The sequence below is a fragment of the Hippocampus guttulatus genome, chromosome 8, assembly GCF_054856545.1.
Source record: "Hippocampus guttulatus isolate MCC_2025c chromosome 8, RoL_Hgut_1.0, whole genome shotgun sequence".
Lineage (NCBI taxonomy): Eukaryota > Metazoa > Chordata > Actinopteri > Syngnathiformes > Syngnathidae > Hippocampus > Hippocampus guttulatus.
The window spans coordinates 20796316-20818621 of NC_141268.1; the positions used below are offsets into that span (position 1 = coordinate 20796316).

The 22306-nt window shown below is 46.9% G+C and overlaps 1 protein-coding gene across 7 annotated transcripts in view; it reads left to right on the forward strand.

Annotated features, from left to right (window-relative positions):
• The window catches only part of mtss1 (MTSS I-BAR domain containing 1), a 29492-nt gene that overhangs the window by 3478 nt on the left and 3708 nt on the right, over nt 1–22306 (forward strand). For 2 of the 7 annotated variants that reach the window (XM_086117383.1, XM_086117385.1), the window contains exons 2-11: nt 7051–7112; nt 9724–9797; nt 14495–14579; nt 15536–15627; nt 15709–15783; nt 19310–19467; nt 19590–19697; nt 20093–20190; nt 20270–20345; nt 20912–21091. In XM_086117383.1, coding sequence (XP_085973509.1) covers nt 7051–7112; nt 9724–9797; nt 14495–14579; nt 15536–15627; nt 15709–15783; nt 19310–19467; nt 19590–19697; nt 20093–20190; nt 20270–20345; nt 20912–21091 — 1008 coding nt within the window. Of the gene's footprint in view, nt 1–3372; nt 4952–7050; nt 7113–9723; nt 9798–14494; nt 14580–15535; nt 15628–15708; nt 15784–19309; nt 19468–19589; nt 19698–20092; nt 20191–20269; nt 20346–20911; nt 21092–22306 lie in introns of those variants that run through there. The other 5 variants (XM_086117380.1, XM_086117379.1, XM_086117384.1 and 2 more) reach the window with 5 other exon arrangements.

A 22306-nucleotide genomic window follows, 5' to 3' on the forward strand; every position in this document is an offset into this window, starting at 1 on the left:
GCGTGAATGTGAGAGCCATCTTGCGTATTGTGGTGTGTGTGAGAGAGGGTGACTGTCTGTGCAGGACAGAAGTGTGTGTTTCATGAGAGAATGTGTTCTTTGAGTGCGAGGGTGTGTCTGATGTGTCTGATGTGTCTGATGTGTCTGATGTGTGTGTGTGTGTGTGTGTGTGTGTGTGTGTGTGTGTGTGTGTGTGTGTGTGTGTGTGTGTGTGTGTGTGTGTGTGTGTGTGTGTGTGTGTGTGTGTGTGTGTGTGTGTGTGTGTGAGTGAGTGAGACAGAGCGAATGAAAGTGAGTCCAATTCATTTGAGACAGTGTGCGTGTGTTTGTGTGTGCGCGCCCACGCACGCGCGCGATTGGGATTGGCATCGTTTGGCGGCCGTGGCCTGTTCCCAAGCAGGGCAGTCGCGCTCGCCTTCTGCCTCGTTGGCACGCGCTGGCAGTCATGTGGAATTAATCGGCCTTTCTGCCAGGGTAAAGCTCTCATCGGGGGGGGGGCGACGTGACCCGATCACTCTCAATCAGTCTGGCATCAACGCGCCCCAGCGCGTTGGGCTCATTATGCTAATTGGGCAAACACGCACACACATTGTGTTGACAAAGAACAACTCGCGTGATGTGAATTCGTGCCCTGCGGCTTTCCTCCTGCATTCCGACAGTATGCACGGGGGGTGGGGGGGGGGGGTCATCCCACGCCAAGTCAACTCCAGAATCTGAAGCGTTGAACAAAGCGGATTTTGATTTTTGTGAAACTTGCTGTGTTTGTTGATCGTGATGACACAACTTTGAATCTCAAATTTTAGGTGGCCACGCCCCCTTTTTGTCCAACCCATTGAAACCGGGCGGGCCGTAGCTCTCACCCAACCCCTCCGCTGACTTCAAATTTGAGATGTGGTATTGTGCAATCCCAATCACCAAGTACAGCAAGTAAAATCTGTTTGCTGGAATTTTTCAGATTTTGGGGATGATTTGGCATGGGATGACCCATGGGCACGACATTGGCGACTCGAAATCGCCTCTCGGTGTGACTGTGTGTGAGCGGGACGTTTCCCAAGATGTGCCCCGCGATTGGCTGGCGACCAGTCCAGGGTGTACCGCGGCTCTTGACCCCAATCAACTGAATAGGCCCCAGAATGCTTTCAACCAGAATGAGAGGACGCAGTTATCGAAAATTGATGTTGATAGAATCGCTTGTTTTGAGAATTTCCTTTTTTTTTTTTTGGTTTCATTTCAACTTTACTCTTGTGGTAAATTTATTCTCGCTGGCACCATCGCCGCTCCTCGGCCGAGGAGCCCAGCCGCGTTACCGATCAGCCGCGCCAGCGGCGACACTCCGCGCCCTGCGCTTTTCCTCCGGCCGTCTGTGCGTCGCTTCGCCCCGCTCGTTCCAACGCTTCGCAGGGATTCAATGAGTGCTTTTCTGCTCGTTAGCTAGTTACTTGAAAGGAAAATGTCGCTCCCGACAACAGCAGACCCCCCCCCCCCCCCCCCCCCCCTCCGCCTCCGCCGCCTCTTCCCTCTCCGGTCTGCTGACTGAAATTGAAACCTTGTGTGTGCGTCTGCGTACAAGTTGAATGGCCAAAAGTCCTCCGACTGGCAACTTGCACACGCAATCCTCGGGGTTGTTGTTTTGGATTTGGAAGCAAAATGCTCCTCCCCCCATTTGTAAAACTTTTTCAACTGTCACACGAGTACAACATTGAATTAACCACTGTGACTCCGAACATGTAAAAGCCATAACGCACCCAATTATGCCTTTTATGCCCAAGGCAGTTGCAAATTCATCCATCTAGGAGCGAAAAAAAAGTTAGTGGATTTTTTTCCCCTTCTTTTTATCAGAGCTGAAAAAAAAAAATGAGGTCCAGGAATTTTTGGGGCGGGCTGCGAATATATATGAATGTAACCAGTAAAGACAGAGAAGGGCGGTTCTGCGGCTTCCGTGATTTACGTGGCAGATGGCATAAATTTGGCCTACGGTAACAATTTGGACGACCAAAGAATTGCGCTTGTTGACCACATTGTTTTCTGTCTTTGTTTGTTTGCCATAAAGACTGAAATTAATTTTCTTACCCCTATATGAGTGCATGTGAGCGATAGACTGAACTAGTATGACGTATGAACAGATCCCCGTTGTCATCTGAGGATCTGCTGCGCTTTATTTCTATTGGTGCTTTATTTTATTTATTTTTTTTTGGGGGCGGGGGTCCGTCCCACGGTCGATTTGAAGTCTGCCAGACACCCTCCGCCCAGGGACTCGTTAAAATGCAAATCTGTGACACACATTCATTGCTATCACCCGCAGTGACATGCACTGATTTATGCATCAGGTCTTTCATCATCATCATCATCAAAAGAGAAAAGTTTTGCGGCTGCACCAAGATCCCAGCCAGGCATGTTTCTCACACTCAGAGCACGAGTTCCAACCAGGTCTAATCAAACCTGTTTGGTCATCATGATGATCCCATACTCCCCTTTTTTGGGATGAGTATTACGGAATGTTCTGCACGATCACGTTTAGGAGGATGTACAGCACTCGGGAAGGGCCGAGCTGGACATGAGTCAACAGGTAGCGAGACGGATGAGTGACGCTGAATGGAGGGTGTGCCTCGATGACACATGAACACGCACGCAATCGCCGCAGCACTCCCGGCAGAGGCTCGGCGCATTTGAAACGATTCATGAGTCACCGCCGTCGCGTGCGGAGGCGTCGTGTGCCGTTTTGGTTTGCAGAGATAACGAGCCGAGGTGACCTTTGCACCCGAATCTTCCCAAGTGTTGGAAGTGCACGGATTGATGTCAGCGGGATGAGGATCGCTAAAAAGTCGAGAGTCGTTGTCGTTGCGGCAACTGCGAGAATGCGCCGTTCTCCCCAAAGTTTCTGGTTCTGAACTCAAGTCTTTGCATTCATGACATTTGGACTCGCGACGCAGATCAGAATGAGTCGTTCTTTCGTCAGTAAATTAGTGACGCCAACTGCCAGTAAACGCAAGTCAAAGCAATATCAAATCAAAAATAGAGAGTCAATTCCATGTCGGGTGCAGAGGCCACTAGAAATTGGAGCAGATGGCGACGTGACACCGGCGTGACTCGTCCGCGGAGACGTGCAGATTTCGACCTTGGCGCATGATCGCCGCCGATCTGGGCGAGCGTGCGGCGGCATCAAACGCGCCGATTCCAGCAGTCGCCCCTCGCTTCAACCACGAGCTCAACATTTTTTGCAGTGCGCCGCTTTCATTTGGTGCCCTTCTCCCAAGAAAGCATTAACCTGATGTTGACACGGCCCCGGCTGTCTGCTTTCACTGCTTTTGTCCCGCTCGGACTCAACCCGCGTTGCTCAAACAAGCCCTTCAACCTGCTGTTTGAACAGCCGCCCCCCCCCCCCCCTCGCCCCTTTATTTTTATTTTTTTTGCTGCCGCCTTTCTCAGCAGAACCTTTTAAAGCTCACCTCTACTCGACGTACGCACATACAAACAAAGCCTGCCACGCGTGTCTACGTTTTGAGCTGGATTTCCCCCTGCAGTTCCAATTGTCTCCGATTATTATTATTATTATTTTTTTTCTCCGAGCCCACTTCAAGCGACACCCTTCACATATGGCTGTGTTTGCATGAAAGGAATACATGACACAACCCAGACCCCCAAATTGAGCGCAAGGGTCATTCCATGTAAAATCCACCAAGAATGTTCCCATCGGCCCCATCGGCCCCATCGGGGTTTTCTCTGAGGTGCGATTGGAAATGGGAGAAGAAGACCAGAACGCGTGGTCAACCTTTTCCCTTCTGTGCCTAATGAGCTGAAAGCTTCTTCTTAAGACTCTGGGGAACATTTTCAATCTGGTGCATTAAAATTGCAAAACGATCCTTTTTACTTGACGCCATTTGAAATGCGTGCATTGATTGCAGTACTGTACTGGTACATACTGGCAGACCCCCACCCCCGCCCCCGCCCCGCTCCTCGTCACTTTTTTTTTGTTGTTGTTGACTTGGCAATGACAGTTATGAAATCAACACGGCTATTTTATGCCTTCGAAATACATGCCGCAGCCGGGATTCCGCCTCTGTAGAAGAATATTCCGCCACGGGAAGCCGTGATTGTGAACCTTTAGCTTCTGACACGCGGCGAACATCCTGTTGTGCTGAACCGTCGCCCTCCCGCGAGCGTTGTACGTCGCAACAGACGCTGATGTCATCCTTCATCCGATGACTTCAACTGCAAGAAGCCGCGGCGCGAAAGCCGACGCACTCGCGACAGCCTGCTTGCTGCTTTGCTGGCCACTGCCTGAACGGCGCGTGTTGCCTTCTGCTTTTGCTCCGATTTGAGAGTCCCCCCCCACACACATCTTCCCTCACCAAGAATGCCAGAAGGCTCCTCGCAATTTTTCCTACGCCGTGTCAGGAACAACAAGACTGCGGTTTCTTCTAAATTTAGTGCCGGGTTCCTCTTCTCGCAGCAGCTGGAACACTCCCCGTGGAGCTCAGTGGAAATAAGTGTCACAGAGCCCGCAGTCATCCCGAGCGGCGTAGCAAGGTCGCCCATTGCCCGACAACTTCATGAAATCTTTCTTCAGCCAAGTCACTCTGGATGTCTCCCCCCTCAGTGTCCTCTCTTTGTCGTCGGTCACAAGAGCAAACAGATTACCGGAGGCCGGCGGCAGGTGACGACGCACGGCCGAACAAAGCCGTTAAGAGTAAAGCGGCTCGGCTGATTGGATAACAGCTCGGAGTATCCCCCTCCGCACGCCGAAGCGTTGATAGCTAAGCCCGTGCGCGCCCGCGTACTCTTTGAGGTTGGCGCATACGAGAGGGCGCATCGCTATTGCCGGCCTGCGTTCAGAAGCAACTCTCCTTCCGTTTTGATGCGCTGCTTCAACTCTCCGGGGTCGCGCGGTCATTTCAGCCTTGAGCAGTCAATCGCAAGCAAGTCGGGAGTAGAATCATCCGGCACCGAAGGAGTTGAGTGGACCGTCACCGACTTGCAGTTTGTCCATGTTGCCGAAGATGACAATATAATTGGAGTATTTGTGAATGGGTTGCATCGTCCTTGAGCAAAGCTTTGATAATGGGGGGGGGGGGGGGGGGGCGTGAGTTTTCACTGTACTGGGCTGTACTGTTGGCGAAGGACTGTTAACATTCCTGGCGGTCACGACAAACTCGGGTAGAATGTGAAGTTTAGACGAGAAGGAGCGAGGGAAGCGGCGTTCACTCCCATGTGATTCAACGATTCTTTTCAGAAGCCTTCACCGTCAACAAGCAAGGCCCGTGCCAAATTGGCATAAGGGACGTCAATGGCCGGCATTTTATTACGTTTGGACTATCAGCTGATCCGCCCCCTCCCGTCCATCTACTGGTAAATCGCATGACCGCTTAAGCGCACTATTTGGCCCCGCTGATGAATGGGCTTGCTTCATACTCTGTGTGGCTGTCGACTGGAATTTTCACAAGAGATTGTTTCAGCATCGGAGCCGAAAAAACGCAAGGCGCGGTGACGGCCGTGTGAAAGGGGAGTAGTGGAAAGTCAGGACTGGGGTGTCAAGTTTAGCACCCGCGACTCACTTCTCATACTTGGCCGAGTTGACGGCGCTCATCACTTTCCAATGAGCATTTTTAAAGGTCGGTGGAGATCACCACACAAAAGCGAACACGCGATTGTCACACTTTATGGGATTGTGTGTGAAAGGCACTGGGGAAGAAATGCCGGTTCTCTACTCTTAGACTTAAACTCCATAAGCACTCAAAAACTCAGTATTTATTTTTTTTTTTAAGGGCACAGACACAGAATGGGCGCTCTCTGTGAAAGTTGGGCAAGATGATGATGATGATGATGATGACAAAAACTACGGATTATTTTGCTTGATACTGAAGAAACCCGATTATCCATTGCTCTGCCTCCATCAAGCTAAAAAAAAGCTTTGGTGCGTGCGCAGCTAAGAGGCTCAGGGCACAGCGTGAAAGGGTTAAAGGCGTTTCATCTTCGACCGTCCGCATCGGCAGAGGTCAGACGGGTTGCAGAGAGTCGAGTTCTAGCCGAGCAGCTGCTGAGTTCGGCGCCTGCCGTGCGAACTGCACAGCAGCCTCGGATGACATCATCAGTCAAAACCGGGTTGTGGCCCCTGAAGGACGCCTCGCAAGTTCCTCTCCTTGTCTGTCTGCTCTCTTTTCAATGACCCAAAATAACTCCCAATTTGTATTTGCGAGGGCTTGGGAAAAAATAATTGCCTGTGTTAATAACCGTAAATCTAATGGTGACATATTTATGCTTCCAACTATTATTATAGGCCATTCTAAATATTTTTAGGGAGTGTTGATTTATTTATTATTATTATTTTTTCACTTTGCTTACGTTGAGCACCTATCCTTGATCAGCTGTTCATTTATTCATTTATTTGTTTTTTCTTTGTCGATAGCGGCATTGTTGATTAGTCATCAAAACTCCAGATTGCCTGATGATGAAAGTTTCGGCTCCATGCCACGTTGAGTGTATCAATCCTCTTGGCTGCATTTGTAATGCCCTGAAAAGCGCCACTGTTCTCACGCTCAACCGCCCCACATGAAATGTTCCGTGTGTGTGGGTGTGTGTGTGTGTGTGTGTGTGTGTGTTTTTAATCACCCACCACCGCGGTCATATGCGTGGTTCCTTCGCGAGCATAATAGCATCTGATACGTATCAGTGAGACCCGTAAGCGCTATGATTACAAACGCCTCTCCACATGCCTCCCACGTTCTCCAATAAATTAATCAAGCATATAGTCGTGGCTCACTATTCACCAAGTTGCCTGTTTTTTCCTCTTTGGAACCTCTTTGCAGCTTTTTGCTGGAAAAACTCGCTTCTTTCCAAAACACTAAGAAGTCATCCAATATTACGTGATGTTTTTTTTCCTTCCTTTTTTCCCGTATCGTGATTGTGGAATTGCTTCATTATTGGCCAGATAACAGTTCCTACACCTGTCAGTTTACATGTTTTTTCTAATATTTGTGGTTAGTATTATTTGCTTTGAAATGAACTTGTTGATCGCAGAGATGAATGTAAACACCGCTGTTTGTTTTTCTGCAGGCCAGTTATCCCACATGGGAGGACTTTGTCACGAAAGGAGTCAAACTTCAGTCGCAGCTCAGGTAAGACTTGTGGCAACGCATTTTATAGGCATGTGCCATTACCACATTGAACACCCACCCCTTCACAGACTGAAGAAGTTACATTTGAGCACTCGCCGAGACTGAGGACTAATGCTTGATAATGCCGTGCCATGCCAGACATCCTACCTCCAAATATATGTCATGCTGGTGAAGTGGTATCGGGTCTTGTAGTATCGGAGCATTTAATGAGTACGTCTCACCCAAAACTAGTCTCGGTATCAGTATTGGTGCATCCCCAATATTTTATATGAAAAAAGTCACATGGGAGATCCACAAGCAAAAATCAAATTTTGTGTGAATGAAACGGATATACAGGCTTGTTCTTTCTGCCACCCTCCATCCATAATCTGAACCGCTTTATCCTCAGGGTGCTTGAGTCTATCGTAGCCGTCTTAGGGCAATAGGCGGGCTACACCCGAACTGGCTGCCAGCCCGTCGCAGGTCACACAATAGACAAACAACGGCTCACATTCAACCATCTCACCTCGAGACGATTGTAGCATTCAGTCAACCCACTATGCATGTTTTTGGGATGTGGGAAGAAACCGGAGTACCCGGAGAAAACCCGCGTAGGCACGAGGAGAGAATGCAAACTCCACACGGGAAGCCCCCAACCCAAAATCGAAGGCTGGACCTCTGCACTGTGAGGCCGACCAGTCGACCACCTGGCCGCCCTTTCTGCCGCCCCGTGGAAGATCATTTCATCGTTCCGTCTCTCACTATACATTGCTGGCATAGACAGATGAACAAACATGCACTTGTAATAAATGAATAGTGTTCGCATCCATTCATCCAATGAAGCGGATGTGCATGTTTTTCAAACGGTCGGAGTTGAGGTACATAGAACTGTAACACCGCCGCGCTAACCGCCACCATATTTTCTTGTTTACCATTTCATATGTTTGAGCATTAATAGGGCCCATCCCAAACATTTTCCACTGCAGTGAATAAGGCAGCAATTTAGGTATCCATTTTGCAACTTCACTCGACTTTACAAAAAAGCTGAACACACACACACACAAAAACAAAAACTACAGTGTCATCTGATCTTCTCGGTTCAGTTTACAAGAGTAATGGCCATTTGTGTGCTCATACAGTGCTAACATAGCATTCATAGTCTAGCCTGGTAATAGAATGCGCAAACACACACACACACACACGCACGCATGCACGCTAGACAATAGGTCCATTGATAATAATGATGTGGCTTCAGAGGGTTTCCCGTTGCACTGGCGAACTGGCCTTTGAGGGTCTCATGTGGTTTTTAGCAGTCAGGCGTCCTATCACTGATTCACAGAGCAAGCGAATCGGTCGGGCTCATGTTGGAGGGTGGTTGACATTGGCGTCCTCGTTTGAGTCACTTTTGTATATTTTGTTTGCCACCGTGTTGACTGCGGCGGAGCTGAGCTGCGTATCGAGTCAAGGTTATGGATGTGCACAAACTGGTGAATACCAGGGAACGTTCCGGTCGATGCGCCATTCCCCGAGGCACACATTACTCTGTGAACAAACACAGTGCAGTTCAACTTCTGGCAACTCGTTTGAAATGGCGTCCCTTGTTGTGAACATCACGCCACGATGGAAAGAGCCACTTTATAACCTCGTTTTCTGAAAAAGAAGATTTTCTTGGGTGTAGGTGAATAGATAGTTATTTTATATATTTTCATGTACGGTGAACCCACCACTATTTGGAGTTTAGGCTCAAGTGAATCGAGATTATTTTAAACCCTACACATACCCCCAGTGACATGAGGAGGTTTCGTTGCAAATGGGGAACCACAAATTACCTGCTGAAATCCTGTTGCTTATTTGAGAAGCTTTCATTTCCTGAAAAATGTACAGTATCTCATTACATTTCTTCCTATTTATATAAAAGAGAAGTATTTTGTTCCCTTACTGCGCCCAAATTATTTTTGACATATCTTTTACACTTAAAGTAAATACCCATTCTTCTTCTTCTTCTTTTTGTTTTTTTAATACCGTTTAATGTTTTTACCCTTTTGTGACAATGAAATGAAACCTTTGCGTCCTAAATGACGACTGGTTACAACAACTCAAAAATGTTGTGCATTTTTTATTTTCAGTATTTGAAATGTATGTGGGTGGCCCGGTGGTGGTGCAGAGGTCGTGGGTTCGATCCCGGCTGCGGCCTTCCTGTGGGGAGTTTTCTCCGGGTACTCCGGTTTCCTCCCACATTCCAAAAACATGCATGGCAGGCTGATTGAACACTCTAAATTGTCCCCAGGTGTGAGTGTGAGCGTGGATGTTTGTTCGTCTCTGTGTGCCCTGCGATTGGCTGGCAACTGGTTCAGGGTGTCCCCCCGCCTACAGCCCGAAGACGGCTGGGATAGGCTCCAGCACCCCCCCGCAACCCTTGTGAGGATAAAGCGGATCTGAAAATGGATGGACGAAATGTATGTCATTCTATTTAGGTTCCATCTTAGAGGTTCCACAGATCTGAAGTCGATTGCTAATTGATTTTTGCTCTGCCTCAATCGTGCACCTAATCGCTGTCACTTTTGTATTTATTTATGTATGTATGTATTTATTTATTACGTGTTACCCGTGTGCTATCTGTCCCACTATTCAGGACCACCATCCTGGTGACGGGCGCCTTCCTGGATGCTTTTCAGAAGGTCGCCGACATGGCGATGGGATCCAGAGGTAAAAACAAACGCTTGAACAACCCCAAAGCCCTTCTGTTTTTATTTTTTCCACTGCGCACGGGGAGCCCCGAGCTGGAGTCTTAAGACGGTTGCTGTGATTATGTAAGACCGGTTGGTATTCAAATGAAATCCAGCATGGGGGAGCGGGAGTGCCAGGGAAGCGAATTATGGCCGCTCCCATCCAAAGAAGCAGCGGCAACAGAAGCACCAGCAGGCTTGCTTTGTCATGCCTGAATGTTTGTTTCAAAAAAAAAAAAGAAAAAACAAGAAGAGTAAATACTTGTTTGCCAGACACTCGTCCTATACTGTACATTGTCTTCAGCGTGTCGTTCACTATCTGACGTCGAGATCTGACGACACCTAACAGTTGATCAACAGTGCCTCGCCATTGTGCTGCTTCAAACAGGAAGTGGCCACTAAGCTTAAGAGTGCAACAGAGAGACTGGAAGAGTGACAGAAAGACATATAAGTGGACATCTCTGTAAATGTTCAAACTATAAAACAAAACAAAACAAAAACATTTACTTTATACTCGGACTTTTGTTACATATTGTGACAAATACTATTTTAGTACCATACGTGTCCGGTACATACTCTGTTCAAGTGTTAGGTGCCTCAAACGTCTCCAACTTTCATTGGGTTGGGATTTCTGTCCCTCATAATTGACTTGACACGCTGAGATTTACCCCCACTTTTTTGTCTTCCTCTCAAAAGCTGTGCTGGTCTCAAATCCAAAGCAATCCAACGCCGCCTTCCATAGGGATTTGTTAGTCGTTACAGTGGTTTACAAACTTGAATTTCACAGACAAGATGTGGACAAAAGGCAAAAACAGAAATTGTGTTTTTTGAAAATGTTTGTTGATGGCAGCATAATGTCTTTGCTTGGGGGTTTAAGGGCTCGTCATCACTCGAAATCATTATGAGCAAACAACAAAGCAGTCTTTTTTTAAAAAAAATTTACACAAAGTGAAAACACTGATATTAGTCAGTTGCACGGGTCACATTACTCAACACGCGCCAGTCCGAAGAGCTTCTCCGAAGACATGTCTTGAACACATGCTCATACCATCAGCAAATGGATCAATCGAGCCAGACGCTGATATACTTTGTGAAAATAGATGCTTTGTTTTGCTGATTCCCTCGCAAACTTCCTTTGTTGTCTGTTATTTTATTATTATTAATTAATTAATCTATTATAAGATTTTTCTTATCTTATCTTGGACAAATGATAAAACTTACATGTGAACCATTTCATTGAATTTAAAAGGTTTTCCTTGCCGCCGACCCAGCCAGAATCCAGGAGAGAATCCATGATCTCAAATTTAGCGACAGGGTAGATATACCTTCATAGTACCGTTGGAATTACATGCACGGGTATTCACCCCCCCCCCCTCCCAGAAATAAGAAAATAAGATAAGAAAACCTTTATTAGTCTCGCAATGGAGAAATTCCCAATTCACAGCAGCAAAGTTATGAAAGGAAGAAGTAGAACAACAAAATATAGGAGCTGCTGGAAAGGCAGCCACTCTCGCGGCGCCATTTTGAAGTCAAAATAACAAAAATAACACAACGCAACACATAGGGCACAGACAGTGTGCATTGAGCAAACTTTCAAGACTAGCAAACATGGCTGCCGGGTCAAATAAATAGCATGTCCTTAACCTTGCGTCCGTGTTGTTGCAACCGTCCAACGCTTGGATATGGCGGCGATTGCAATCCAACGGTGGGAATCGCCGCCCGGCGACTGATCTGCTTTAGCTCCGCTCACAAATAGAACTGCCGCCATCTGTTAGCTGTTAGCTAAGCGTTAGCCGGGATAATGGGGGGCCTTCACGCGTGTGTACATGTTGACCGAGCACATTCCCCCACGCGTCTGTGTGTGTGTGTGTACGCGTGTGTGTGTGCGCGTGCGTGCGTGTGTTTAGACAGCTGCCTCCTCCTCCTTCATTCTCTCCGGGGCCACTACTTTAGCTCGTCAGCTGCTTTGTCAGAGTACGTTTGTCCAACAGCTGACTGAGGAAAAAAGCACAAGTTACTGCTTTCTGACAACTATTCCAGACTTTCCTGTGGGGAACCCCCACTACCACTAACAATGAATATAGGCAATTCTAAAAATATTTTGAATTGAAATGAGCCAGTGTTCCAATGTGTCAGGTCATTGATTGACCCACAATCGATCGGTGGCCACAAATAGAAGCCGCGAGGCGTCGCCGTGTCTCGTTGACGCTGGATGATGTCGCGTGTGTCTCTGGGCTGCTTGCGTGTGTGTGATATCAGACAGATATCAGAAGTGTTCTCGGAATTTTGAGAAAATTGTGCGGCTTCACGTTGTCACATATGATCAGCTGGTTTTTGCTTTTTACACAAAACCGAGCAACGGTTTCACACACCAACTTAAGGAGCTGTATTGCGCCATGGTCGCATGTCTGACAGCGACAATTTGTTTCAACAATACAACAATGTCGATATTGAAACCATGCATGATCCAAAAACAATCTAATTAGGTTGTCAAATCGGAATTCCCGTCAAATCAACCTCCACCCCCAAAATTAAACTCCAATCCAGAATCTGGTTGAAAACAGCATATTCGGTCTCGGAATCAGTCCCCAAGAAGTGATTGCATTGTGCGTTGGAGGGTTTGTCAAGACAAAAATAATTGGTATGGGAAGCTGGCAAACAACAAAAAGCACCGGATTGCAAAACCAAAAGCTCTATATTTCATCATATCAGAATTATTGTCATCATCAGCTGATGGAGAAAAAAAAATCCTCTTTCCCTTCCGTGGGGCTCAATGTGACTCATCACCATGGCAGCGCAAGACCAGTTCACATCTTCGGCATCATGGGGCTTTTTTTTGTTGTTGTTATTTTTCTTCTTCCAAAGCAAACACACACAAGGTGCTGACGGGCCATTATGGAAGTTTCCTAAGGTCAGTGACTGAAGGGCGGCGGTTACCTCATCCTGACAGGCTGGTCAGTCAATCAATAAGCGATCAATGCAAGCAGACAGGAAGATTGATGAGGTGTTGCGTTCCATTGCCGTCGCTCTTTCCAACTCGGACCGTTACTCTGAGTGCTCGGCGAGTTGCGCCACAATACGGGGCACATTGCCACAGCGACGAGGTTTTCACAACGCACACACCTGGACAAGCTGCTGTTGAATGAGTCGCGTTATGAGCGGCGGGAGAGCGAGGCCGGAAAAATGTGGCGTCGGTGAGGCCGCTGAACAGTTTGTCCTCTGTCTTTCCCTCTCAGGAGGGAAATTGTAAATGACGAGCGCAGTTTATTTTCCATTCACTTCGCCATGCAGTTCCATTCAGCAGCCCAGTGTTTGTCCATCGCGGAGCGTGATGAACAGACGGGCTGTTCCGTTGTGATGCTCGGCAAAGGGGAGGCTTGCGTCGATGTCTTCAAGCGGCAAAAATGAAATCCTCGAGTATCAGGAAATCCCACAGAAGAACCATTTGTATTTCCTGAATGGGCTATTGCTGCAATGGTGTGTCCCCTTTTACACAGCGATGGGGCCACCTTCAACCAGATTCAGCAAATCCTCACTCGATGCAGGTCATAACGATGAGCTCTGCCGCAAATGGCCAAAATCTGCAAACATCTGGTCCCCCCCCCCCCCCATAAATGTTTGTAATTACCCATAGATGCCACAAAATCATGGCAATGCACTTTAAAATGGACAGTAATGTGTCCATTGTGTCCATGTTTAAAGTGTTGACCAGAATAAATAAAGTATAATCAGCAAGGCGTCAACGCCATGCATCTAACATGTACACAATCATGAGCCCGTGGTACATAAATGGCTGTAATCAGGAGTTGCGTTGATTATTCAGCACAAACTAACCACCTTCACATGGGGCTCATCGATATTGTTAGCGAGTATGCTAGCCTAAATAACGTACGAGCACATACTGACATAATGTTTATTGAGAAGAGCAAGATGCGGGAAACCAGCTGAGAAAAGGCCTTCTTTTACAGAGCTCTATCGTGCTGTCCCGTGAATAACCGCTGTCCTTGAATTGCCTGGAGCGGAAAATGTGTTCTATGTACCAGGCGGGAGTCAAACGGCAGCGGACCCTTTAATGGCTCGAGTGCCACAAGGAGGCCAAGGCGACTAAACTAAACACGCCTCGCTGCGCCCTGTGCCCAGGCTTTGTGTAGGGTTTGCGCGCGAGCCCAGAAAGAGATTATGAATGACAAATGCAGGAAGTTGCGTTGGCTTACATCACTTCAATCTTTTTATTCCTGGCGCCTTTGCATGAATGCTCTCGTTTGCCTAAGCTGTGCCTCTTTCATTGGGGTTTTCTCACCCCCACCGCTCGCCATCGACATTTTACACAATTCCATCCATGAATCAGCAAGTTCTTTTTCCGTGTTCTTTCATGATCCAAACCAGCCCATTCGCTCTAACGTTGCGGTGCCGTTTCATCAAAGATGACGTGCCACGATGCTGTATGTTCCCCATAAATCACTTGCGCTCATCCCGCTAAGACGGCGTTGCACTCCTCCGTTGTTACCCCTGAAAAGTGAGTGGCTGCCCTACACTTGGGGCACGATTGAACAATTAATGAGCCACATTTGGTGATCATACAGTAAAGTTTAGTGCGACCTCCATTTTCTTTTCTCAACACACACATGAAACCCTCTACAAAGAATGTAAAATAATTATGTGACATTTGTTTTGCAGGTGCTACCAAGGAGATTGGCTCAGCGCTAACCAGGATGTGTATGAGACACCGCAGCATTGAGTCTAAACTCAAACTTTTCACGACGTAAGAAACACACACACACACACACACACACACACACACACACACACACACACACACACACACACACACACACACACACACACACACACACACACACACACAGTTGCAGGTGTCATGGGATGTATTTCTGTACCCGAGGGGGAAAGTGGGTCTCATGACATCTTTTTATCTGAGAGTGGGAGCGCCAGACGGCCATTTGCTGCGAGCTGACGTTTGCTCATATCAAAAGGCGGCTTGTATTTGTTATCGTAAGAGAGCGTTGCTCCAATTAGAGCAGAGGTGGGCAAACTACGGCCCGCGGGCCAGATCCGGCCCGTTGGTCTTTTTAATCCGGCCCGCCGAAGGTTGGTCAACAATTAAGGTTCGATGTGAATGATTGCATTCATTTCATTTGGACTTGTAATGACAGGCATTTCACCGCCAGGTGGCGCGTTGACTTGAAGTTGGGGAACGCAGGCTGACCTGGCCCTTCTGTCAAATTTTAAAAGTCAATGCGGCCCCCGAGCCAAAAAGTTTGCCCACCCCTGAATTAGAGGATGGCCTGCTGTGCAGTGTGTGCTCGGGCCAGCTTTCAAGTGCAGTGGCACTTCAACTTAAGAGTGTCTCAAGAGCCAGCCTCAAATCGCTGCTCTGGCATGGCGAAAAAGCAGAGCAATTAAGGTCAAAACCGAGTTGGCTAACAAATGTTCCGCAAACAAACGTTTGTGGCAAATATTGCAGATCACTTCACGCGGCGTAAACGTTCACTCCCGACGTCACATACTGTATATCAGCTATCTTCGGTTATATCCATCAATTAGTCCCCCGGCGTGGCTCCCGACAAAGTGAAAAATTCATGGCATTGCGCTGTTAAGAAGCTCAAATGTTTGGTAAGACGGACACAAAAGCAAGACTGCCGCGTAGCGCGTGAACGTCTCCCAAAAGGCGACTTATGAAGACATCTTTTCCCCTCCCAGAGCGCTCTCGGAAAGTCTCATTACACCGTTAGAGTTGAAGATGGAGGAGTGGAGAAAAGCAGCCAGTCAGTTGGACAAAGATCACGCCAAAGGTTTGCCAGCTGGACACGGAAGATGTGCCCACACCACTCTGCAACACCTCCTTCACATAACTTTTTTTTTTTCATCTCAAGAGTATAAAAAGGCGCGTGCAGATATCAAGAAAAAGTCGTCCGATACAGTCAAACTACAGAAGAAGGTGAAGAAAGGTAAGATGGCGGCAGAGTGCATTTTAGATGTGATTATTCGGGGGCGGGGGGGATCCCCATTATCCAACTAAATGTGCATGTGAGGTGAGGTTATTGTTGATCCACTCTAGATCTGTGACTTTGAATGTGTATGGCTTTAAAAGACGGGGCCTGGCCTGGTGAGCGGCGCGGGAGACAGCAAATTAAATATATGTACTGTATATGGCAGTCATCGATAAATTCCATTTAGACTTTTTTTTTAGTCTAGTTTTGCTAAATTTCTGCACGGAAGGAGGCTCCTGGCCATACCATGCCCAAGATCAGAGATTACCACTTGGCAGCAAGAGCAAGAAAGACTGCCTACGGCCTTTTATGATCAGGGGGGGAAAAGGGGCAACGCCCAAGCACATGTTCAAACACACTTCCTCAAGCCTTATTACAGCACCCACACACACACACACACACACACACAGTTAGCTTGTAAACACATCACATTGCCAATAAGTGACACATCAGACCCTCCCAGGGTAAACCTCACTTGTGTGGTTTTTACATCTTGGGACTTTTTTTTTTCTTTGCTTTGTTTCCTCATTTCTCACACACACACACACACTCCATCAGTCATCCTCGAATGTCAACTCAATACGAAGAATTTGGATGTTTGTGTCAGAGTAGATTTTATTGTAGGGTTGGATAAATCAATGAATCACCTGATTGTGTGATCAATAGGACTGGAAATAGAGATTAAAACGGGGCACCGTGACCCACCCTAGTCCCAGCACGAGTCGTCCACCATCCTCCGCTGTCGAAGAACCTTTTCACCCTTGTTGGGGTAGCGGTTATCCGGCATAATTGAGATAGGCTGTTAGCTCGCTGGCTCGCTCTGTCTACACCCCTAAAATAAATCTTCCTTTTGTGGCCGCCTTAGAACGCCTCATTGTCATCTTTGAGTGTGCGCACATCACGCAGACATTGCCAGGAGAGCGATACAGGATTTTTATTTATTTATATTTTTTTTAAATAAAAAAATCAGACTTCACAGTGGCTTTGTGCTGCTGTGGCTGCTTTCAAGTGCCTCATTGTCGTCACATGGAAAAGCCCCATGATGACGTGAGGGGATGTATTTGGCGTCGCAAACATGTAGTTTTGTGTCGGCATATGGTAAATGAAGTCTCATCCATTTTAGCAGTGGCCTTTGATTGATAGCATAGTGTGGTTACAGCGCATTCAGTGGACACGCCCCCAGCGTTTGCAAGTGGAAACGGTGGCTTGATTTTTCACAATTTTGCAGGCCTATTTTATGTACAGTTCCTTTAATCATTCAAATCTGACATTGTTATTGACACTCTTTTCTGTGCTGTGTCAAATTAAAATGTTTCTTTTCACTTTACCGGAACTTAAAGTTGAATCACAAACTGTTTTGACTTCATTACTACCACCAACCTTTATCTCAGTCTCGTTTTTCTTTGGTTTATGTTGGGGTTTTTTCCCAGCATTTTTGCTTGGCCGTTCATGTCGCTCAGCTCTGTTTTGCATGTCAATTTGTTTCCCTTAGTGCCTCAGTTCACTTCAGTTCAGTCATGATCGGCTTGGGTGAAATATAATTAGGGTTCGTTCCACATCTGTGCGTGTGCGTGTGTGCGCGCGCGTGTGCGTGTGTTTTGCTACACTCTATCATTATGTGGCGTGCGACCACTTCAGATAGCATCTCAAGTTGCTCGTAGCGAGCGGCAGATGGTGGGAGGGTTGGAGGGAGCTTTAAAGGTGGTGGTCACCGTGCTTCTAGCTCTTCTCTAAGGATGTGAGACGTGCCTCGTGCAATCTTAAATTAAGTGAAATGAGAGAGAGTGAAAAACATGCATGGGCAAAGAATAACCCTGGGCTGCTTTGTGGATTGCCATCTTTTTTTATTTTCTCTCCGCTAAACACCTCATTTAACTAGGAAGCTTCCAAGTGAGGTCTTTTCTTCACTTGTCATTGCCTTCAGTCCCCTTGCGTGAAAATTATCTTAACCGCAGCCATCGAATAAATGCAGGAGACTCGTATCGACTTCATTTCCCCCTTTCGTTCATGTTCGCGGCCGTTATGGCTGTTGCTCATCATGGTGAGCGTGCGTGCGTGCGTATGCCCGCTGGTTGGTAGCTCTTCGGTCCAAAAAGGTTGGGCACCCTTGGTCTTCGCGTAAAAACGTTACAATTGGTAAGAAGTCAATGCAGGACCTTGTGATTGCTGTGCAGCGCGATGATGACAACACTGTATGCACAACTGAGGTGAGCCGTCGTCTGTTGACATCTGCGCAGAAGAGAATGTCCACAATTTTTTGTTGTCGCTGTTTGTGTGTGAATGTCATTTAAGGCCGCCCCAGGCTAGCAGTACTCCACGTTGTGCGTGTGCGTGTGTGTGTGTGTGTGGAATGCAGACAAACTGGTTTTTACATGCAAAGAAAGTGCTTCACATGAGCCCGAGCAAACATCGCCCTTTTTTTTTGCCGACTATCGCTTGCTCTCTCAACAAGCGCTGGAGGCGCTTTACATTCGCTTGAAGGGCTTTTGTTTTCCCCATTGAGAAAGTAAACCTATGTCTACTTCACTAATTCAAATGCCTGTATGTTGCAGAATATAGACTAATGATGGCCACCCAAACTATTGGCACTTAGGGCACAGTTTGGACATTTTCACTTCGGTGTGTGCTCACTTTGGTTGCAAGCAGTTGAGACATTGATTGACTGCGTGTGGAGTTATTTTGAGTGGACAGAAAATGTACTGTTATTCAAGCTCTATACTGACTATGTATAATGGTAGCAAAGTCATTTTCCCCAGTGAAAAGAGAATAAATATTAAAAAAAATGTGAGGTCTGCATCCACTTTGTGTGCGTTTGTGTGTGTTAGCCGTGCAGCGACACTAAGCTTCTGTTGGCTCTGTGAAAACGATCCCACTGACCCCACGGTGCTCCCACCCGTAGTCGCCGTTGAACAAAATAGTCTGCTGTTTTTATGTGCCTGTCTGTGTGTGTGTGTGTGTGTGTGTGAATGTCTAGGTGAGGTCGATTTGGTTATGAATTTGTTGGAATGGCTGACGAATGTTGTACAGTCGTACATAATAATATGAGAGGAAGCAACTTTGCTTCAAGACCTCTCGAAAGTCGCCCCGACTACTATTTTACACCCTCTGATTCTCTAACTGGGGTGCTTTCAAAGCTCTGATTTGATCGTGACCTATTACCACATCAATCGGACATCCCTGCAGTCATCACAACGAATATTGAAGGAGAATGTCAGTCGAGTACGCATATGTGAGAAACAGCTTCGAGACAGTCCGTTTCCCCGACTGCTGTGTGTGAAATCGTAGTCTCTACTGCCCCCTGCCGACAGCAACTGTCTTGTCATTTTTCCCATTGCGAGAGCCTTGAACTCATTTACTGTGCACCTCCTTGCTGTTTATTTTCAATTTTACCCTTGTGAATAGTTGAGCACATACAGTACGTCTGCCCGAATCAGTGAGCGACATTAACGCCGCGCCGCTCCGTCCTGTGCGTCTTGTGTGTCAGGGAAGGACGCAGTGCGAGGCCAGCTGGACAGCGCGCTGCAGGACGTCAACGTGCGCTACGCCGTCCTGGAGGAGACGGAGAAGAGGGCCGTGTGCCGGGCACTCATAGAGGAGAGAGCGCGCTACTGCACCTTTGTCACAATGCTGAAGCCGGTGCTGGTCAGTCTGTGTGCGTGTGCGTGTGCGTGTGTGTGTGTGTGTGCGTGTGTGCGCGCACGTGTGCGCCGCCGCTAATAGAAGAAAGAAGTCCATGTGTTGATGGTGCCCCGTGTACTGCTTAGGACCACGAGATCAACATGCTGGGTGAGGTGACGCACCTGCAGACCATCCTGGAGGATCTCACCACGCTGACAGCCGAGCCCAACAAACTGCCACCAGCCAGCGAGCAGGTACGCTTCCACGACCACCATCCCGCTGTCTCCTTTTTTTCCTCTGGTCGCTTTTACACTGCAGGTCCTGGCGGCCAATTCCAGTGAATGGTAGACCCCCGCATATGTGTGGTTCGGCATTTGCAGATTTGCATATTTTTGCAATTTGCGGCCCTTGGAGCCTACCCGCTGTCAATTTGCTTACAAACTAGTTCTGGGGCTCAAGGCAAAGCAATAATAAACATATCACTTTGGCGCCATCTGGTGGAATGTTTGAATTGTTGTTAGTGACCGATTCACAGCAGCTTTTTTTTTAATGCATTTGTGTTTGCAATGTGGATCGGAGATGGTTCCAAATTTGGTCGAGACCTGATTCTGGTCTGAAATTGTTTTTCTTTCTTTTTCCCCCACCACAGGTGATCTTGGACCTAAAAGGTTCTGACTTCAGTTACACCTACCAGACACCACCAGCCTCACCCAGCAACACGCTGTCCAGGAAAGGCAGCGTCAGTAGGTAAGATGCGCTCAAACTGAACTTCATTTTTCACACATTTCAGTTTTTAACATTCACGACTCTTTTCTCTTTTCAATAGCTACCAGTCTGGGTCAGTGCGGCACGTCCCTTCCTTGGACTCTATCAGCTGTGCTCTGGATGGTGTGCACATCCAGGTGAGCATCTACTCTCTACTCGGTGTATTGTGAATGCATATTTCCTCAAATGAAGTCAACAGCACCAAAAGTTGTTGAACAAAGGCATTAAAGGCATACGTGATTCTCCTTTAGCGGGCAGCCGGAGGACTTTCTATTCTTTTGACCATGTACAGTGGGACTAATGCCATTTGCGTGTCAAAAAATCTTATGTTTATCGATGTTATAATGTGCCGGGCTGACACTGTCCTGCAGACGACTTTTTAAGAGGACGATGTTTTGGGAATGAGAATTTCGACTGTGGGCTCCGCTCCTCAAGCACTTTCCCTTTTCTCAGGCTTCATTAGGTTGCGAAACTATTCAGTGAGCGCACCCTGGTGAGTCATGGCAAGAAAAGAAAATGCAGCAGAAATTTCAGATGTGGACCATCGTTTTTGTTTTTTAGTTGAAGTGTATCCTAATTCCAATTCTTGAGAACTTGGGACAATCCACTACTTGTTCAATAGCACACAGTCCAACGTTTGGCTAACTGCCCGTTCCCAAGTGAATTGCCCAAAAAAGGACACGCCGCTTCTCCATGTGTGTAGCAGCGCTCCTCCCAGTACCTTCTGATCGGCTGCGACGAAAGCGGCCGCTCCCTCAGCGAAGGGAGCGCCCCTTCTCGCCCGGGCGGCCGGCAGGGCAGCCGCGGTCGCTACGGTTACGCAGCCGGTCCCGGCCATCGCCTCGCGCCGGGCCGCCGCGTCAGCCGCCGAGATATGACCACCGTGAGCCGCACTAAATTCCTCCTTTTTTTTGTTGTTGTTTGGTGCATTGTGGTAGTTGTCCGCCTCATCGCATCTCCCTCCTTCTGTGTATTGTTGTTGATGTCTGTGATTCATTTGTTCTTTTCATTTTCAGTTGGTACTTGAAAATGAAAAAGTGACTGATTTTTTAAAGAATTATTGTACAGTACTGTCAGACAGAAAATTGAAAAATGGTTTTTATGTGGCGGCTCAAAGTAAAAATACGGAATGGATCAACAAGCCACATTGATATGAATATTTTGCCTTGAATTACAAGTTGAATTTGTTCAGTGACTAACTCACAACTCAAAAAGCGGGGCGGCGGGGGGGGGGGGCAATGTAACGGACGAATAAGAGTTCCACAACTGACACAACTTGGTAAGCTACAATCGTAGTAATAATATGTAGTTGTGGGGATTGTTATCTTGTCTGTCTACATGTTTCTTCACCGTTTGTGTTCAAATATCCATTGCTTAAATATTATTATATTTAAACAATGTACTATTAAGCAGGAAATGTTATTAGTGCATCAAGTAATGGGCCGCCAGATTTTATCGACCTTAATCAGCTCTTGTCACATCCCTTTTTTTTCTTTTCTTACATTAACAACGTAAGACAAAGATCGTGACATTCAAACATGTTGAAAAAATGAGCACATTTTCTCTGGGTTATAAGCTTAAACAAATACCAAATTGTAAAACGGTCCTCTCTTCTGCCAGTTCTTCATAACTTGTTCTTGTAAGATTTACAACAAGGTGTACAAATCTAAGTGTTACGGTGCCCAAAAACAATTACATTTTTCATTGTGGAGGGTTTTTAAAATTTTATTGATTTTTTTATACACATGTTAACCTAATCGACGAAATATTCAAATTAAATTCTGTTCTATGGATTGTTTTTCCATTAAATATTTTTTTTTAATCTGAGCCAAACATTGAAAAATGGCATTTCTTGTATTTGTATTACATCTAAAAAAAAAACAACAACGGATGACCAAATTTGTGACTTTTTCATTTTGGGGTTTTTCATGTTCGAATTGAAGTTGATAGCCACCCAGATTCCACACCACCATGCCGCCAGCATTTGCCACATCGGGACGCATCGAAACCATTGCCACTTTGCTATCAGTTTGCCTTTAATTCCCTTGCTACATTTTGCATACTTGTTGTGTCCCCTCATCACTTTGTCGCACTCGGC